Source organism: Pteropus vampyrus, unplaced genomic scaffold (genome assembly GCF_000151845.1).
Source record: "Pteropus vampyrus isolate Shadow unplaced genomic scaffold, Pvam_2.0 Scaffold337, whole genome shotgun sequence".
Lineage (NCBI taxonomy): Eukaryota > Metazoa > Chordata > Mammalia > Chiroptera > Pteropodidae > Pteropus > Pteropus vampyrus.
In genome coordinates this window covers 944079-961122 of record NW_011889118.1, presented here as the reverse complement: position 1 = coordinate 961122, position 17044 = coordinate 944079, and the positions used below count along the sequence as shown (strand labels likewise).

The window sequence follows — 17044 nt, the reverse complement described above, 5'->3', positions numbered from 1 at the left end:
TATTTAAAGTGGCTGTTAACAGGACAACTGCATTCTTTGAAGTTAGAGGTGTTCCTTTTTGTTCTGTCTTCAGTGCTAGGGAAGCTGGGTTTTTCCTAATGAAAGAATTTGGTTATTATCTGGTTGAGCTGATAGGGCGGGTAGCAAGTCACTCCCTTTACAACAGAGGGAAACACAGATGCACCTTGAGATACCTCAGCCCCCAGAGACACTTTAGATGTCTGGAAGGTGAGAATGGGGCAGTCAGTAAGCGTCTGTGGGATTCTAGAATGGATTGTGTACTTGTCTGAGATTCTGTATTTCCCACAAAGTGTGGGACCAGGGACTTTAAGTCAGAACAGCTGCCTCTGGCTGCCTTTAGCTCCTCCCCCTGAGAACAGGCACGGTCTTTATAAGAAATCTACTTGCACTTTTTAAAAACATCCCTCAGTTGGGCTTATTCTGCATTTTCCCTCTCCAAGTTCTTTTTCTTGGACATATTTCTTGCTTCCTCCTGGGCTTTCTGCCACGCTTCCCGTGGGCCACTCTGACACCCGGGGTCCCGGGGTCCTGACAGACAACTTGCTTCACAACTGCACGGTATGTTTTGCCTTCTCAGCCCACCGAAGATCCTCCTTCAACTTCGAGTGCCTGCGTCGGCAGAGCAGTCAGGAGGAGGTCCCACCGTCCCCCACCTTCCCCCACCGCACGGCCCTGCCTCTGCACCTGATGCAGCAACAGGTGAGCTGGCCCACCCAGCCTTGCACCCACCCTATTGAATGGATAAGCAAACATCAGAGAGGGTAGGCGACACCCAAGCTCACACAGGAGGTAAGTGACCAAGTTAGCATTTGAATCCAAGGCTGCCAGCTTCCAAAGCGGGGCTGTCAGCCTAGGTACAGTCTTCTCCGCCATATCTATCCTCAGCGTTGAAGACAGGGCCTGGCACAATTCATGACCCAGGGAGTGGTGGTCGCTTGACTGACCCTGAACATTCAGCGCTGCCCTTTATTTGCTCTGAGAGGTTGTTTCTTCCTTAAAACACATTTAAGGAGCCCTCTGTGAGCAGGGCCCTGTGGTCACGGGGGTGGGCGAGCCTCCGACCCTGCCCGCATGGGGTGTGTGGTCCAAGCAGAAAGACTTGTCCACAGTGTGGGCGACTGGACAGGATGGAGTGTGGGGCCAGAGCCCACTCACTAGGGCTTTGCCTCAAGGACACAAACATGGTACTTTTTTTTTCCTAAAAGGAGCACGTCAGAGATTCGGTCCACTTGTGTATGTGTGTGTTGGGAAGAGAGGTGGAGGGAGGTGGAGAGAAGGACATCATGCAGTATGCACCCAGCCTGTCAGTTTACAGAGCCAGCTCTTCTGGCAGGTTTCTCATCTGGAGTGTCCTCAGCGCATGAACACAAGCTACATTTCAGATTCTCTCTTCAGGTCTCTCTGCCAACTTTTTACTTTGCTGCCTTCAGTTTTTACGTTAGTTTTAATTTGTGTCCTGCTTTATCATGGAAGAAAGACAAACCTTGGGAAGGCCCAGGCCATCGAATGCCAAGAACCAAGTCTCCATGGGCATGTGCATGAAAAAATACCTTCGCCCTGCTGCCCTGCCCTGACCAGGCCCAGGTCCTTTCTGCGCTGGAGGCCATGGCTTTCGCTTTGCCCATGGGACTGTGCTGGTGACAAAACTGGGCCTTAGGTTTCCCCAGTGCAGAGTGGGAACACCAAGGCGGATCTGTCGCGGTGCCACCATAGGTAGGAGAAGCAGGCTTGTACCCAGTGCTTCTGGACAAACGCTGGCCGTGTGATGCGCGAGCGTATAGGGAACCAGCTGTGCTCTCCTGAGAGTGCTGGAACCATTAGTTTGCTCTGAATGCACTTGCGCACTTAAACCAGAGTAAGCTGGTGGCGTGTTCACGCACCACAGCATGTACGTCGTCCCTGATGCTTGATTGCTCTGAAGCAGTTTCATGAATTAGCAACTGATTCCTGCTTAGGAACGGTCATATGAAATGCATTGTGGATTTTGGGAAAAACAAAATACAGTCTGCTAGAAATTTTTACCGCCGTTTCATTTAATTTACTCAGTGTGCTCGGGCCCTTTCAAAGTCCTTGTTGAGGCCACGCCTGTAAAACAGTGCCTCATGCTTGGTCCATTTTGAGGAGGCCCGAGGCCTGGACCTCTGAGGACCTCTGGTCTCCCCACTTCCCCTTTCTCCTCAGATCATGGCAGTTGCAGGCCTAGATTCAAGTAAGGCGCAGAAGTCCTCCCCGAGCCACTCAACCCGGTCATGGGCCACTCCTCCAGCGACCCCACCACACCAGGACTGGACGCCGTGCTACACCCCCCTGATCCAGGTCGAGCAGTCGGAGGCCCTGGACCAGATCAATGGTAGCCTGCCGTCCCTGCACCGCAGCTCGTGGTACACGGACGAGCCTGGCATCTCCTATCGGACCTTCACACCAGCCAGCCTGACTGTCCCCAGCAGCTTCCGCAACAAAAACAGCGACAAGCAGAGGAGTGCAGACAGCTTGGTCGAGGCAGTGAGTATGGCTCACTGGTATGCCACCCGAGGGCAGGCTGCAGACACAGCAGGGGGGGGAGTCATGAGCACTGCACAGAGCAAGTGGTGGCTCGGAGGGCAGACGGGGTCCGGAGCAAGGCTGCCTTGCTTCTGATCGGGACACCACCCACTTCTTAGAAGCAAAGAGGCGGTACATAAAACCAGCACCACTGCTGAGTCTCATGAATTAGCTGTACCTAGGATTACGTGTGCTGTTCCTGCAACTATTAGCAGTTTATACGAAAATATTCTTCCCGTAGGGCTTCACTCTGGTTGGGCCATGTGTAGTTTTTGAGTTCCATGACATTTCAAAGCCAAAGCCATTTTCGTACGTTTAGTTACCATGTATGAGATCTAGTGAACATAACTGGCTGGGTCCCAGAAGCACATCATGCTGTTATAACGTGCTTGAGGTGGGTTTTCTGTCATCCTCCCGCCTCAAAATCCTATAATGCATTCATGCCACTGATCTTTTTTCCTCTGCAGGTCCTGATATCCGAGGGCTTAGGACGATATGCAAGGGACCCAAAATTCGTGTCAGCAACAAAACACGAAATTGCCGATGCCTGTGACCTAACGATTGACGAGATGGAGAGCGCAGCCAGCAACCTGCTTAATGGGAATGTGCATCCCCGGGCTAATGGGGACATGGGCCTTGTCTCAAGCAGGCAGGACTATGAGCTCCAGGACTTCGGGCCAGGCTACAGTGACGAAGAGCCAGACCCCGGGAGAGAGGAGGAGGACCTGGCGGATGAAATGATATGTATTACCACCCTGTAGCCCCCAGGGAGGGGCAGGCTGTCTCTGGCCTCAGGTGGGGTGCCAGAGGGTCAGGGAACAAGTGCCTCATAGTTAGGAAAGTTTAGGCACTAGTGTAAAGTCCATATTCAATTAGACTTTTGTACAAGTGACGTCATGCCTCAAGGAAGCCATAAACCTGGTAGGGAATAGCTAGCTAGCTGTGCACATGTGCTCAGCCCCAGCTGTGGGAAACAGCAGGTCCAGCCCTCTCGCAGAGGATGGGCGCCTGGCTGAGGGCGGACAAGCCCTGCCCTCTCGTTCGGAGTGCACCGAGGCACTCACCCAGGCCCACCTGCCCACAGGCATGGTGGGGAAGGTTAAAGGTGATGACGATCACCATACCTGTGTCATTACCTCAGCCATTGGTCTAGCATATCAGACATTCACTGGGCCCAGCATATCCATTTTTAAACCCTTCCCCGCAAAATACACTGCTTCCTGGTTCCTGTTTAGCTGTTCTGAAACATAGTGTGTAAGTCAGGACCTACGTACCAGCTGTCATCCTGAGAAAAGCAGGACCTTATAAACGAGGTTTTCTGTTATGTGACGCCAGTTTACATGAGAGAGCATCACTCAGATGGTCGGTTTCTGACTGTCCGGCTAAGGGCAACTGTAAACTGGAATAATAACGCACTCGCAACCAGGTCAACTTAGGTACGCTAGTTTGTTTAAAAATTATAGATTTACTGTACATGACTTGTAATATACTATAATTTGTATTTGTAAAGAGATGGTCTATATTTTGTAATTATTGTACCGTATTTGAACTGCAGCAATATCCATGGGTCCTAATAATTGTGGTTCCCCCCTGAAATCTAGGAAATTATTAGTATTTTTACTCGGACTAAACAGAAGTTATAGAAATAGAGCCAATTCTCATTTATTCAGTGAAAATCTTTTGGGGGTAAAAATTTTAAGTTCAAAAGAACTTGACACTACAGAGATTTTTCTAAAATATTTTGAGTCACTATAAATCTGTCTTTACACAAGATGTACCAGATGACTATTTGTCGTCTTTTCTTCAGGCAAAAGCTCTATGATTTGATAGTGTACCTTTTGATTCACCATGGGTTGCAACTGTCTTGTTTTCTTTTACGCTCCCCCTGCCCCCCCATAAGTTCATGGCAAGAGTAGGTCAAGCTGGTTACTCTGACCCTGTGGCATTCACAGTTGCGGGTTTTCTTACCTGCTCCCCACAGGACATTTTTGCATGTCTAGTGCAGGAATAATCGCACAAGTGGATGAAATCCCTCTGCTTATGTTTCCTGGGAAATGGTGGTACTGCCTGTCTTAAGAAATAAGGAGTGCTGGGGCAGGGAGGACAGGGGGAGCAGAATGAAGATCCGTAGGACTAAAAGGCCGGGGATAAATCGTATTGTTGCCTTTTTACAAAACAGTGCTGTACTGTGTGTTCTCTCTGAGGGCTTTTATATGCAATTGAATGAGGGCTGATGTTTTCATTAGAATGCACTCTCACTCTGATTGTACTTCCTGATGAAAACCCACTTTTGGATCATTAGACCCATCTAGGCTTCCTTTTCTGTTCACAGAATTATGCTGACTTTGTCAAGTTACCTTAGCAGGGATTCTCTGCAGTCAAACAGGTAGCAATTTTTGGTTTAGATTTTTAGATATTACATAGACAACCTGTTAATCAGTGTTTTTTGTTTTTTTTTTTAATACTTTGTTGTGAAGACCTTACCTCTTCTTAAGACATTCTTACTCCAAATCCAGGCAAAAACACTTCAAGGTTTGTAAATGACTATTTCCTGAGGTAAATTCTTTTTTATTAAAATGCAAAATGTTCTTCATAATAAAACTGTGTAATAATTTTATTATATTTAGGAGCTCTCCTTGCAAAGAGCTGGCGTTCGCCAGCGAGAGCTTCAGAGGGGCGAGCACTCTGTGAGGGCAGTTCTGTCATTGTAATTCTGTAAATACTTTTTCTTATCCTCGTGGCTCCGTCAATGCCTATGGTAACCTAATACCAGCTGCAGAGAGCACTGTTTCTCCTTAAGGGCTAAACCACTGTTATCATCATCTGGGACTGTTTCTCTTTTAGGTATTGGTCTTACTGTGTGGCTTAACATCGCCAGTCCAACACTGCCTACCAGGACTGACTTTCTGGTATCGGCAATGAGGTTTTCCAGTCAGTACTTAGAAACTGGCATTTTTACAGGCTGCACCTCTCCTAATATCTGTCTGCTTTAAGTCTGGTTCAACCTCTCATCTAACATTAAATTTTTCTTTGTAAGAAAAATTTGAAGTTGTAGAGCATGGTTTTTTCCTTTGTTTTAGGAAAGTTTTAAGATTAAATGTCTTTCCTTTTGGTTCCCCTTCCACCAAAATGTCATTCTGTGGTGTCTCTAGGACTAGTACGTTGTTTCTTTAATCTGTTGTGTTTTTTTTTTTCTTTTCCATAATATCACAAAATGGAAATGGCAGTTCTGATTTAACTATCAATGAACAAGAATCTCCTTAACAATTGTCTCTGTGATTTCCATCCAGACTTGGCCAGGCGCTGCTTTCCAGCTCCAGTCCAAGAGGTTTCAGAATCAGCCAAGGCCAGGAAGGGTGGGTCGTGAAGGTCCCGGAAGCGTCTCGGTGCAGTGTGGTCTTGACCTGCTTGATGAACCAACCTACTTTATTGCTGCCCCCACGCATGTGAAAGAAAACTGGGTGGTTTATTTCATGGTTTTTTTTGTTTGTTTGTTTTTTTTATAGGCTGCATCTCAGTCGTAAGTGTCTTTGCCAATTGGCTGCTTTCCTACAAAGCTTTTTATTATGATGGGTGGCGGTTTGTCCTAAAAACTGGTTAACGATAGATTCCAACTACGCTTTCCTTTGTTGAAAAAGTTTTTTCTTTAAAATGATATTCCTTTACTACTGGGAACTTAGGAGGGCAGGTAAGGAGGAGGAACAGGCCTGGGGCCCTAGCTTCCAAAGTGGGAATGATATATATCGAGTGGTTATGAGGATGCCCCGGGGAGGGGGGTGGGACGGTGGCAGGAGATGGTAAGAGAGACTGCCTGGGTCTCAAGGCAGGGCCAGCTGAGAAGGGTGTGTTTGTGTGTTTTCTGATTTTTAAGAGAAAAGAATCTAGGTATCAGATCTGATGTTAAGTCAGTCAGTGGAAATATGAAATGACCTTTGGGTGGAGGAACATGGTTTGGTTGGAGAGAAAAATCTATTTGAATTTATGGAAATGATGCTGTCTGCACTGGAAGCTGAAAGACAGCAGCTAAGGCGCCAGAGTTCCCCCTTCCGGGACCTGCCATTTCCTGGTCACACAGCAGGCAGGCTGCTCCTATACCTGCCCATACCTGCGAGATCTGTCCCTTATTCTATCGGGTGCCCTCAGGGCAGTGGAACTTTCAGACAGCTGCAGCACTCAGCTGTCAGGCTCCAGTGAGAAACTACAAGTCACTATTCTGTACCGTGTCTGAACCCCAACAGTACAGTTTTCCACTTTGACTTCTATAGGTCCTGGATATATGAGGCTCATGGTCTTCTCTTTTGGAACTTCTATGTATGGCTAAATTGTGTGATTATAGGAACAAGACCCTCATAAGCATGACTGGGAGCGGGGCCAGGATCTAATTAAGCCGTACCGGGACGCATTATTTTCATTAACTTACAATATAGCCACAGCAAATCAGCCATTGTCTCAGAGGCTGAGAATACCACAAAGAGAGATGGCAGAACTGAATGGCTGTGTCACCTGCCATACCCGCACCAGAGGAGGTCGGTATAGTCACAGTCGCCTGGGACCCCCCTACACACCTAAGTTGTTAGTTCTTGGCTCTCAGAGCAGTGGGGTTGGCACCTGTGCTCCTTGGCTGTTCTTTTGCCCTTACAGGTGGCTCCAAGACCCAGAAGATGATGGCTATGGACCAAGGCTGTGGGACAGGTGGGGAACCTCTCTAGGCAGATTTAGAATTTTCTTTCTTGATCCTCCCTTGGAACCGAAAATAAAACAGGATACAGGTAAGATTTAAATAAGAGATGTTTAAAATTTTTAAAGAAATGAGATGTATGATGGTCTTCTTCTTTCCATCTTTTTTGGAAGGTCTTTCTCAGAAACATAAGTTATGGCTGCCAAGCCTCCAAGCCACCTCAGTTCATTCTGATCCTGGGAGAAGCTCTGAATGTACCATTTTTCTCCCTTCTTTATTCTGGGCCTAACAAGGCAAATTTCCATATAGTGCTTCTTTTCTTCCCTGCCATGGACGGTAGTGTTGAATATCTTCAGAAAAATCAATCCAAAATGCATTAGTTTTCATTATCTTGTAAGGACTGTCTGAATAAGGCATCTCAGTTCAAAAATAAATTACTGGATTACATTATTGAATTATAAGAAGTTTAAAGATCAAAGAACTGTTTTAAATGCTACTTGTATTGTTTCCCGCCCCCCCTCCCCCAACTCAAATATTTGACAATTTATTCTTTCAATTGCATTTTTATGAGATCAGGGAGCTACTTTTACTTGACTGCTTTTTTCATCAGTCTCAGCTCCATCCTCGTCTGTTCCCATGGACATCTGGAGAATAAGAATCAGCCAGCTTTGTCCAGTGCTGAGTCACTTCTCCAGGCCAAGGATAAAGCATCCTCTCCGGCTAGCTGCTTTGGCAAGGAGTGGTGGTCTGGTATGTGGGGTTTGCTCTGGGTTCTAGGTTTCCTGGTAACAGGAAAATCTTTTAAAATGCTAACTCGTGAAACCTGTGGTAGTAAAGAGCCTCTCCAGACTCTTCTCTCCTTGAACAAGGTCCAGAAATCCTTTCGCCGGGCTGATCGTGTTTAATAAGAAGCAGGGCATCAGACAGGTGGGCCGCAAGCCCCTCAGAGTGACCGAGCTGAGCACCCGTTCTTGCCTCACTCCAGGAGTGAAATGGAGTAAAACCGAGAAGCGGAAGAGAAAGGAGAAGCCTGTGCTTCTAGCAGGCAGCTCTCTCGCTCCCTATTACGTGACTCCTGGCCTTAGCCACAGCCTGAGATGGAAGGTGGCCCCTTGGAGAAGGTCATGCAGGTCTGGCTGACACCCAGCCTCTGTGCTCTTTCTTTGAGGGGCTTGCCTTCAGAGGGAGGCCTGGGAAGGCAGCAGGATGCTGGGTTGAAGAGCACCACGGAACATAAGACAAGGCCATGGCAGGAGTTAACCATCCTCCACTGGCTTTTCCCAAAGGGCCCAGAAAAAAGTGCTGGGAAAAAGGATCCTGATTTACTGACCAGTATTGGTCTTATGTCTTAAATTACCCAGTCCTCTGCCACTGAATCTTAACTGTCTAGATAGTTTCAGGAAAGAACATTGGGAGCAAGGGCTGTGCTGGCCCTCTTGACTCGTTGGGGGCTTCTCAGGCAGTGACCGCTTCAACGCTGGGTGGCCAGGCTCTTGGGTTTGTACACAGGGACATCCTTGTCCCAGAGTGCAGGCAGCCCCTTAATGATGTCGGCTGCCTTCTCTGCAATCATGATCGTGGGGGCATTCAGGTTGCCACTGACCACACTGGGCATGATGGAGGCATCGATTACCCTGAGGTTTTCCACCCCAATCACCCTGGCCTGCGGATCCACCACAGCAGTGGGATCGGAGGGCTGGCCCATCTTACAGGTGCACGACGGGTGGTAGGCGCTGTCCGCTTTGGCCCGCACAAAGGCGTCTATCTCTTCATCTGACTGGACGTGGCTTCCTGGCTGGAGCTCTTTCCCCCGGAATGGTGCCAGGGCTTTCTGTGCAAAAATTTCTCTGGTCAGCTTCACACACCGACGGAAGTCATCAATATCAGTTTCTGTTGGAAAGAAGAAATAGGTGAGACTCCACCTCTTTCCCTGCTGGCCTTGCTGGAAAATTCTAGGCTTGGAGAGGCTTGGTAAGCTGCACAAGGGGAGACGGTTCAGGACATAGAGGTCTATGCCATCATTGCTGCTTGTCATCTGCCCATAGCGGGTTACATTGCAACCAAGCAGAGTCTCATAAAGCCCAAACTGACAGCATCCTAGACAGACACAGCTGGCCCCAGGGTCAAATTGGAGATCTGAATTTTCTTATCTATAAAGTGAGAATAAGAACACGTGCCCTGCATCTGCCACAGTGCGGCCGTGAGTGTCCCCATAAGCCATTACTAGGCTGTGCTCATTTTTGCTGCAAAGAGGCAGGCCCAGGAATGTAATTCACTTTTAGAGGACACTCAAGTCACAGCAGGAAAAATGATCTGTGAGCTATGTGTATACAGCCAGAGCTCCTTGCACCTCCTGGTGATTGTTCTGAAAGCTACGAATCTCTCCTGTGTAAAATGACGTCCCAGGGTTACTTCAAGTGACCCAGGACACTTGAAGTTTATAGCCTAGAATGATGGGGTGGAGGGGGGACAGAAGGAAACTTGTGTCTCAGAAAATGTGGTTCAGGAATAAAATTCAGGTACAAATATGAACCTCATAAAGGCATTCATTTAATCAATGACCCAGCAAGCCCAGGCCTGGGAAAATAAAGGTGGCTGGTGAATTACCTGTTGACAAGTAGTTCGGTTGGATCACCGGGTGGTCCTGGGGGTTGGCACTCCTCAGTTTGAGCCAGCCCACACTCGTGCCCCGCATGGTCCCCGCATGCACCTAAAAGAACCCAGAGGAAACGGTGACCATCGCCAATCCCCAAACTCGTTAGTACAGAGAGGTCTTCCTGTGGGTGAGACTACATCTGAAGTCAATTAAGAGCAGATACATTTTAGCATTTGCCAGCATCTTACCCACCCTTCCACAAGTGATCAAAAACCACCTTGATGAATCACTCCTGGCTTTATACCTAACTGTCCAAAACTTTCAGGGGCTGGCAAATCCCTTGGCAGAGTCAGCCTCACCGATCCATTTCTAGTGCTCAGGACCTAGAGTATCTACTCTGATCTGGGTGTCGGTCTCACCTTTCCATGCATCACACTGACTGCCTCTCTCCACTCAGACACAGTGAGCGGCTGGAGAGCACAGGCTGCTGGACCCTCTACCACCATGAAGGCCCTGCAGTGGGGAAGATGAGACTATGTGCTCACCTGGTAAGCCTCCTGCTGGGTAGGGACCCGCCCATGGTCGATCACTTGGGACGGCAGGAAGTGGAACTGGATGTCCGGGTGGGGGACCCCAGGCTGGCTCCGGATGAACCCCCCTGTTTCCAGATGGGCTGTGGCTCCATCCCCTGAGAATCCAAAGAGTAGTATAGTAAATCAGGGTGTGGCAGGAAGGCCAGCTTCTTCTCTCCTGGTGCCTGGACTCCATTCTACCCTCTTTCCCCAAGGTGGGCTCATCCAGCACCATGGCTTTCGATTTCAGCTACGTGCCAAGGTTCTTCAGCTTGGCCTCTCCCTTGACTCTACCACTGTAGACTCAACTGGAAGGCCTAATAACGTCCCCCGGGCATCCCTAACCTGGCCCATCCTGTATGCCTGGTGAGCTTTCACGCAAGGCAAAAGGCAGAAGCTTGAGCTGTCCCTGCTTCCTCCCGTCCTCATCACCCACTAGCCCTTCGGAAAGTCTCATTGACTTTAGTTCCAAAATCTACTTGAAGCCATCTACTTGGCATTGCCACCCACGCCCCTGCCTCAATCCAAGCCCAGATCACCCTTAACTGGTGGTTCCAGAGGCCTCCTTGCTGGGACCCTGGCCTACCTCAGTGCCCCCCCTGCAGCCAGCCCTCATGATCAAGCCCTCTCCCCTCCAACCTCAATGTGCTACGGTCTCCCTGGCCCAACTAATTAGTTGCCTAGTCCTAGGGCCTTTGCACATATTCATCCTGCCTTTCAGGTCCCCTGCCTAGTTTAATTAACATCCTGATCTTTCACTGTACTTAAAATTTAGCCTATTTACTTGGTTCTTTCCATTGTCTCCACTACAGTGGAAACTGCCCAAGGATACCTGCCTTACTGACACTTCTCTCCCTCTACCCCACAGCACAGAGTAGATATGCAAGAAATGTATGCTGAGCCAATAAGTAGGATTTCAAAGCACCATTTCCCGGCCAAACTTGGTGCTCTGAGACTCAGCTAGAAAGCAAATGGAAAATGCTAAGAAATAGATGCTGATTCTATAGTCCAGGACCAACTACCTTTTCTCTTGGCTCCTTAGACCCTCTGCAGGTATCTAGCACAAGGCCATCTCCACCCATCTGTAAGGAATAGCCCTTGAGGAGTCTTGGCCTGTGCTATTGAGTCTGGTCCTCATACCAGCCCATCAGGCAGGAACTGTATAACCCCCATTTTGCCGATGAGAACACCGAGGCTCAAAGAGCTGAGGAAAATGGCATAGCTCAGCTTCAAACCAGCAACCTGGGGCAGAACCCTTGCTTGTTACCTCAAGAAGGAAACCATCTCTACCAAGGTCATGGGTGATCATACCTACCTGTGAACTTCCAGAGCCACTCCAGACCAGTCAGGACCCTCCTCAAGGGCTTCTGTGCTGAGTGGAGGGTGATGGGGCGGGTGCATGCCTGCTGGATATATATCTCCAGGTGGTCTTGCAGGTTTTGGCCAACTCCTGAAATGGGAGGGAGTAGTTAGGAAAAGACTACCAAGAGGGGTTTAGCTGGCCTCTCAACGTCTCCCTGGTTTTGAAAAATTCTCCCCTCCCCAGGAGCACTGAATTGGCATCTTTAACATCAGAACAACTGGTGAGTCCTGAGGATGGAAAACACAAGGGCTTGAACCCCTCCAGCCATAGAACTTGCCTTGGTGACCTGCCCAAGCCTGGCCCAGCAGGCTTTATGGACAGATCCTCCCTGCTAGAAGAGGCTTACCTCTCAGTAGGATAGGAAGGCCAGAGAAGAGAGGGAAACAAGAAGACTTGGGGTCTTCAGGGTCCCTGTGGAGGGGCGGGTAGGATTATGATGCATGGGGGACTTTCGGGTTTATGGGATGAATGTGACAGTTTTGGGGAGCACCAAGTCCTGTACCCTCCCACACTCCGTGCTAATAAAATACAATAAACTGTTTTATTTAGCAGAGACACCCTCTGGCAGCAGTGGCGAAGGGAGCTCACCTGGAAGGTGGCACACCACCGGGATGCCTAGTTTTTTGAGGTCATCTGCATTGCCGATACCCGAGAGCATGAGCAGCTGCGGAGAGTTGATGGCGCCTGCACTCAGAATCACCTCCTTGCTGGCATAAGCCTAGAAGAGGCAGAGGGCCATGCAGGTCACATTTCCCTTCTCCAAAAGCCAGACAGAACCCTGAGGACATTGCCTTGGTGTGACTTTCCCAAGTGAGGATCCTGCTCACAGGCCCAAGAGTGAAGAATAGTATGCTTAGGGTGCTGATGTGTGAAAGCATCCCACATAGGCAGCTATGGTGTACAATCATAAATAAAGCATGGGTCATACTCTGATATATTCTGCAATGGCCAATAGTAACGATGGTCTTAAAAACAGGATCGTAGAGCTTAAATGAGATGAATTAAAGCAGGCACCCAAATGAGCGGTTTTAATAAAGCAAGACGTGCCAGATCTTCACGTGGGATGCAGAACAATCCTGACACACTGCTAAGTGGAAAACAGATAAGAGCATGACTACTGCCCACTCCCTGCCATCTGAACCGCCTGGTGGTAACTGACTTACCCTGTAGTTCTGGCCATTCTTGATATACTCCACGCCCACTGCGCGGGTGCCTTCAAACAGCACCCTTTTCACAAATGTCTGGGCCTCGGCTGTGAGGTTGGGACGACTCAGTGCCGGGTGCAGGTACGCGCAGGCCGCACTCCAGCGCTTGCCTGCAGGACAGAGCAAGATCAGACACAGCCCCTACTTTCCCCTGGCACTTGCACAGGGAGAAGTGGGAAGGGGCTGGAGAAGGAAGGAATCTGCCCTGCCCCTGACCACGTAAGCCCTGCCTTCAAAGTAAGGCTGAGACCGGAAGACCCAACTGAAATCCATATCGACTTTAGGTCTTATGGATGTTCTGTGCCTCAATTTCCCCATCTGTAAGTCTTTAGTGGACTTTGGGCTGCTTGGCCAGAAAGCTGACTTTCCATTATCCAAAGCCAGAGGCCCAGAGAATGCCCAGGTATCCCCAGTCCCAAGTCATTTCTCATTGCCTAGGGGTTGTATTCTGTGGCCCAGAGGGGGTGCAATATGTCACATCCCCTGTACTTCATACCAGCCCGTTTGTCCACACTTACTGACCATGACAGGAGTACGAGGGATGGGGCTGATTTTTTTTCTTAAAAGAAGGAACCAGGGATATGGGGATGGGAGTCTCACGCTACCTTCGTGGATGGTCATGTCCATCCAGCCGAAGCCTTCCTGCTGGAAGCCGTTCATGTCCTCAGTGAGGGGATAGCCGGCCTGCTGTGCAGCCTCCAAGAACGCTCGGTGCAGCTGGTGGTTGGTCCTGCCCCGCGACACGTACAGTGGGCCTTCGCCGCCTCGGTACCTGTTGGCGCCCAGCTCGTGGCACTGTGCCTTGCGGAAGTAGGGCAGGCAGTGTGCATAGTCCCACCCTGTGGCGCCTTCCCGGTGCCAGCGGTTGTAGTCTTCAGCATGCCCGCGGACGTAGACCATGGCATTGAGGGACGAGGAGCCTCCCCACACCCGGCCGCGCGGCCAGTACAGCACACGGCCGTCCAGGCCTGCCTGCGGTTCTGTGTGGTAGTACCAGTTGTACCTGCTGTTGCACAGGTTGGCCACGAGGGCTGCGGGCATGTGGATCATCCACGAGAGCCGCTTGCTTCCTGCATACATGTCCTTGGGCCCGGCCTCCAACAGCAACACACGTTTATCAGTGTCCTCTGTGAGCCGCCGGGCCAGCACACAGCCCGCGGAGCCTGCACCCACTACCACATGACTGTATTCATCCCCACTCCTGAAGGCCTTATTGGCTACAGCACGGATGCCTGGGGGCCCCCGCTGACCCCTCAGGGCTCCCCATGGGCTCAGGTGCCCTCGCCTCCAGCCCCGCAGGATGCACCACATGCTTCTAGGCCAAGTCCTCATATCCATGGAAGGGAATGTGATGATTTACTTTTCCTAAAACAGAAAAGAGGCCTTGAATTTTTAAAACTCAGCATGCACATGCAGAATCATCCCAAAGCTGGGGCAGCCACACTGGTGCAGCAAAGGTCTCCTGCAGGCTCACCAAATGGCCGGCCCAGGGCTGGGTGGGGCAGGCCTGCCTGGTATGTCCCTGCCCTGAGTACCTGGGAGGAGGGAGCAGAAGTACAAGCAATTATATTAATACTGCAAGATCTGTGCTAGGACTGACAAGCGCAGGGCAGGGAGCACAGAGGAGAGGCCCCTCCTCAGATCTGGGGAGTCCCAAGAAAGGCTTCTCTGCAATATCTGTGCATGAACTTGGAGGCTAGGCAGGTGTCCATCTGCTGGAAATTAGGGGAGGTAAGGGCTTTTCAGGCTTGTGCTCATTCCTCATCCATTGAAGATAGTTGCTGAGTCTCTACCATGCGGCAGGCATCATTTCGTCTCTAGCAATACACAGAGAACAAGACATCTGCCTTCAAAACTGATGGTCTGGGGCTGAGAGGAGGACTTAAATAACTGATGAAAAGTCCTGGTGAGAGGCTGGAGACTGTAGAGCTCAAAGTCTTTGATTTTAGGGTCATGGTATGCACTAGAGGATTTCTCAGCAGGGTATGGGGTCAGAGCTACAGTCTACAGCTGTAACTCTGTAGAGTGCTAAAGTTTTACCAAAGAAATGCCAGTAGCTTTTGGAGGGTTCTTTTGCAACAAAGTTCAGATCAATCCCACATGCTCAGTGCACCGAGGTGGAAAATAATTTCCCATCATTACCTGCACTGACCAAGGACATTTGAAAAAGCCCCACCCATGAGGCTAAGGCACACAAGGCTTACCCAAGACTGAGGCTGTAACAAAAGGAGAGAGAAATCTCAAGAAATCCCCCTGCCCCTTCCATGAGCCTGCACCAAGTAACAACAGCAGCCTACCACGGGAGGCAGGCTAAGAGGTAAGACTGCAAAGATTCCAATCCCCACAACCCCCAAATCTCATTCATGCAGGCACAGGAGGAAGAGGCAGCAGGGCCTCCTGAAAGCTAAGTCTGGAGCAAGAACACTGATAAGGCCTCATACTAGTCCATGGTGGCAGCAGCCCACTGCTCGACTCATCACTAGGTTGGTTCAGCACTTCATACTAATGACCTGATAGAATAAAAGGCATGCGCATTTCCAGGCATAGATACTATCTACCTCAGTTTCTATTATTTTGTTATACACAAGGTCCAGCATGAAATTAAAAAATTGAGATACAAAAAAGGAACAAGAAATGACTCATTATCAAAAGAGAACATTGTCAACAGAAGACAACTAAGGGATGGCCCATCCAGATGTCAGAACTATCAAAGACTAGTTAAACATTTTAAAAGATTTAGTTGAAAAAGTAGACAACATGTTGAACAGATAAGCTATTTTAGTAAAAAGTTGGAAACTATAAAGGGAAAAACAGAAATGCTAAAAATAAAAACATTAAAGATGAATAATTTGACTGGATATAGCAGAGAAAATAAGTAAAAATGGAAATCAGGTAAATAGAAATTATGAAAATGGAAATATGAAGAAAGAGTGAAAGAGAACTGAGAGCTATGGGATGATATCCAACTATCTAAAGTATACATAATTGGAGCCCCAGGGAGGAAGAGAGGAAGACAGAGGAAAAGGGAGAAGGGGAGAGATAAGGGGCAGAGGGAAGAGGTGGAGAGGGGACAGAAGGAGAGAGAACAGGAGAGAAAAGATGTTTGAAGAGAATTGCTGAGACTTTTCCAAAATTAATGCGAGATAAAACATCACAGATTCAAGAAGCATAGAGGCACATATAGAAAAACATATAGGCCCATAATACTCAAATTGCTGAAATCTCATAAGGAAAACATCAAGGCAACCAGCCAAAAAAAGAAACATTATGTACAGAGGACTAAATATAAGAGTGACAGCAAACGTCTCATCAGAAAACATTGAGTCCTGAAGATAATGGAGTGACAGCTTTAAAATACCAAAAGGGGGAAAAAAACAGTAAACTTAGAACTCTCTGTACCCAAATATAAAGAAGAAATAAAGACATTTTCAGAGAAACAAAAACAGAGTATTGCCAGTGGATCTGCACTGCAAGATATGTTAAATGTTAAGTTATTCGGACAAAAGGAGTATAATACCAGATAGAAATTTCAATCTATACAAATAAATGACTAGCGGTGGAAATAGTAAAAATTATGGGTATATTAGTTTCTTATGGCTGTTGTAACAAATTACCATAAACTTGGTGTGTTAAAAAACATGTATTTATTCTCTTATAGTTCTAGAGGCCAGGAGTCTGAAATCAGCTTCTCAGGGCTAAAGTCAAGGTGACTGCAGGGCTGGTTCCTTCTAGAAGCTCCTTAGAGAAGAATCCATTTTCTTGCCTTTTCTGGATTCTAGGGGCCATCTGCATTACTTAGCTATTAACCCTTTCCTTATATCACTTTAACTTCTTGCTTATTCTTGTCCTCACATCTCCTACTTCTGAAGTAGCATCTCCCTCTTATTGGGACACTTGTGATTCCATCATTGGGACCATCTGGATAATCCAGGATAATCTCTCCATCTCAAGATTCTTAATCTTATCTGCAAAGTCCCTTTTGCCATACAGGGTAACACATTCACAGATGTGAGGGTTAGGCCATGGGTATCATGGGGTGGGGGGATTGGTAATCCTACCATATGATAC

General features: G+C 48.4%; 2 protein-coding genes across 5 annotated transcripts in view; one reads left to right on the top strand and one right to left on the bottom strand.

The window, feature by feature from the left end:
- Window positions 1-4422, top strand: part of CACNA1D (calcium voltage-gated channel subunit alpha1 D) — a 314711-nt gene extending 310289 nt beyond the window's left edge. The window contains 3 exon segments of the mRNA XM_023522317.1: window positions 599-720; window positions 2203-2523; window positions 3030-4422. Of these exon segments, the coding sequence (XP_023378085.1) occupies window positions 599-720; window positions 2203-2523; window positions 3030-3323 (737 nt within the window). The 3' untranslated portion in view covers window positions 3324-4422.
- A 508-nt stretch (window positions 4423-4930) lies between these two features.
- Window positions 4931-17044, bottom strand: part of CHDH (choline dehydrogenase) — a 33041-nt gene continuing 20927 nt past the window's right edge. For 3 of the 4 annotated variants that reach the window (XM_011378377.2, XM_023522284.1, XM_011378376.2), the window contains 7 exons: window positions 13582-14341; window positions 12935-13086; window positions 12360-12489; window positions 11724-11858; window positions 10382-10524; window positions 9848-9950; window positions 4949-9130 (listed from right to left, as the gene is read on the bottom strand). In XM_011378377.2, coding sequence (XP_011376679.1) covers window positions 8712-9130; window positions 9848-9950; window positions 10382-10524; window positions 11724-11858; window positions 12360-12489; window positions 12935-13086; window positions 13582-14314 — 1815 coding nt within the window. In that variant the 5' untranslated portion in view covers window positions 14315-14341 and the 3' untranslated portion in view covers window positions 4949-8711. Of the gene's footprint in view, window positions 9131-9847; window positions 9951-10381; window positions 10525-11723; window positions 11859-12359; window positions 12490-12934; window positions 13087-13581; window positions 14342-17044 lie in introns of all 4 variants that reach the window. The other variant, XM_023522285.1, reaches the window with a different exon arrangement.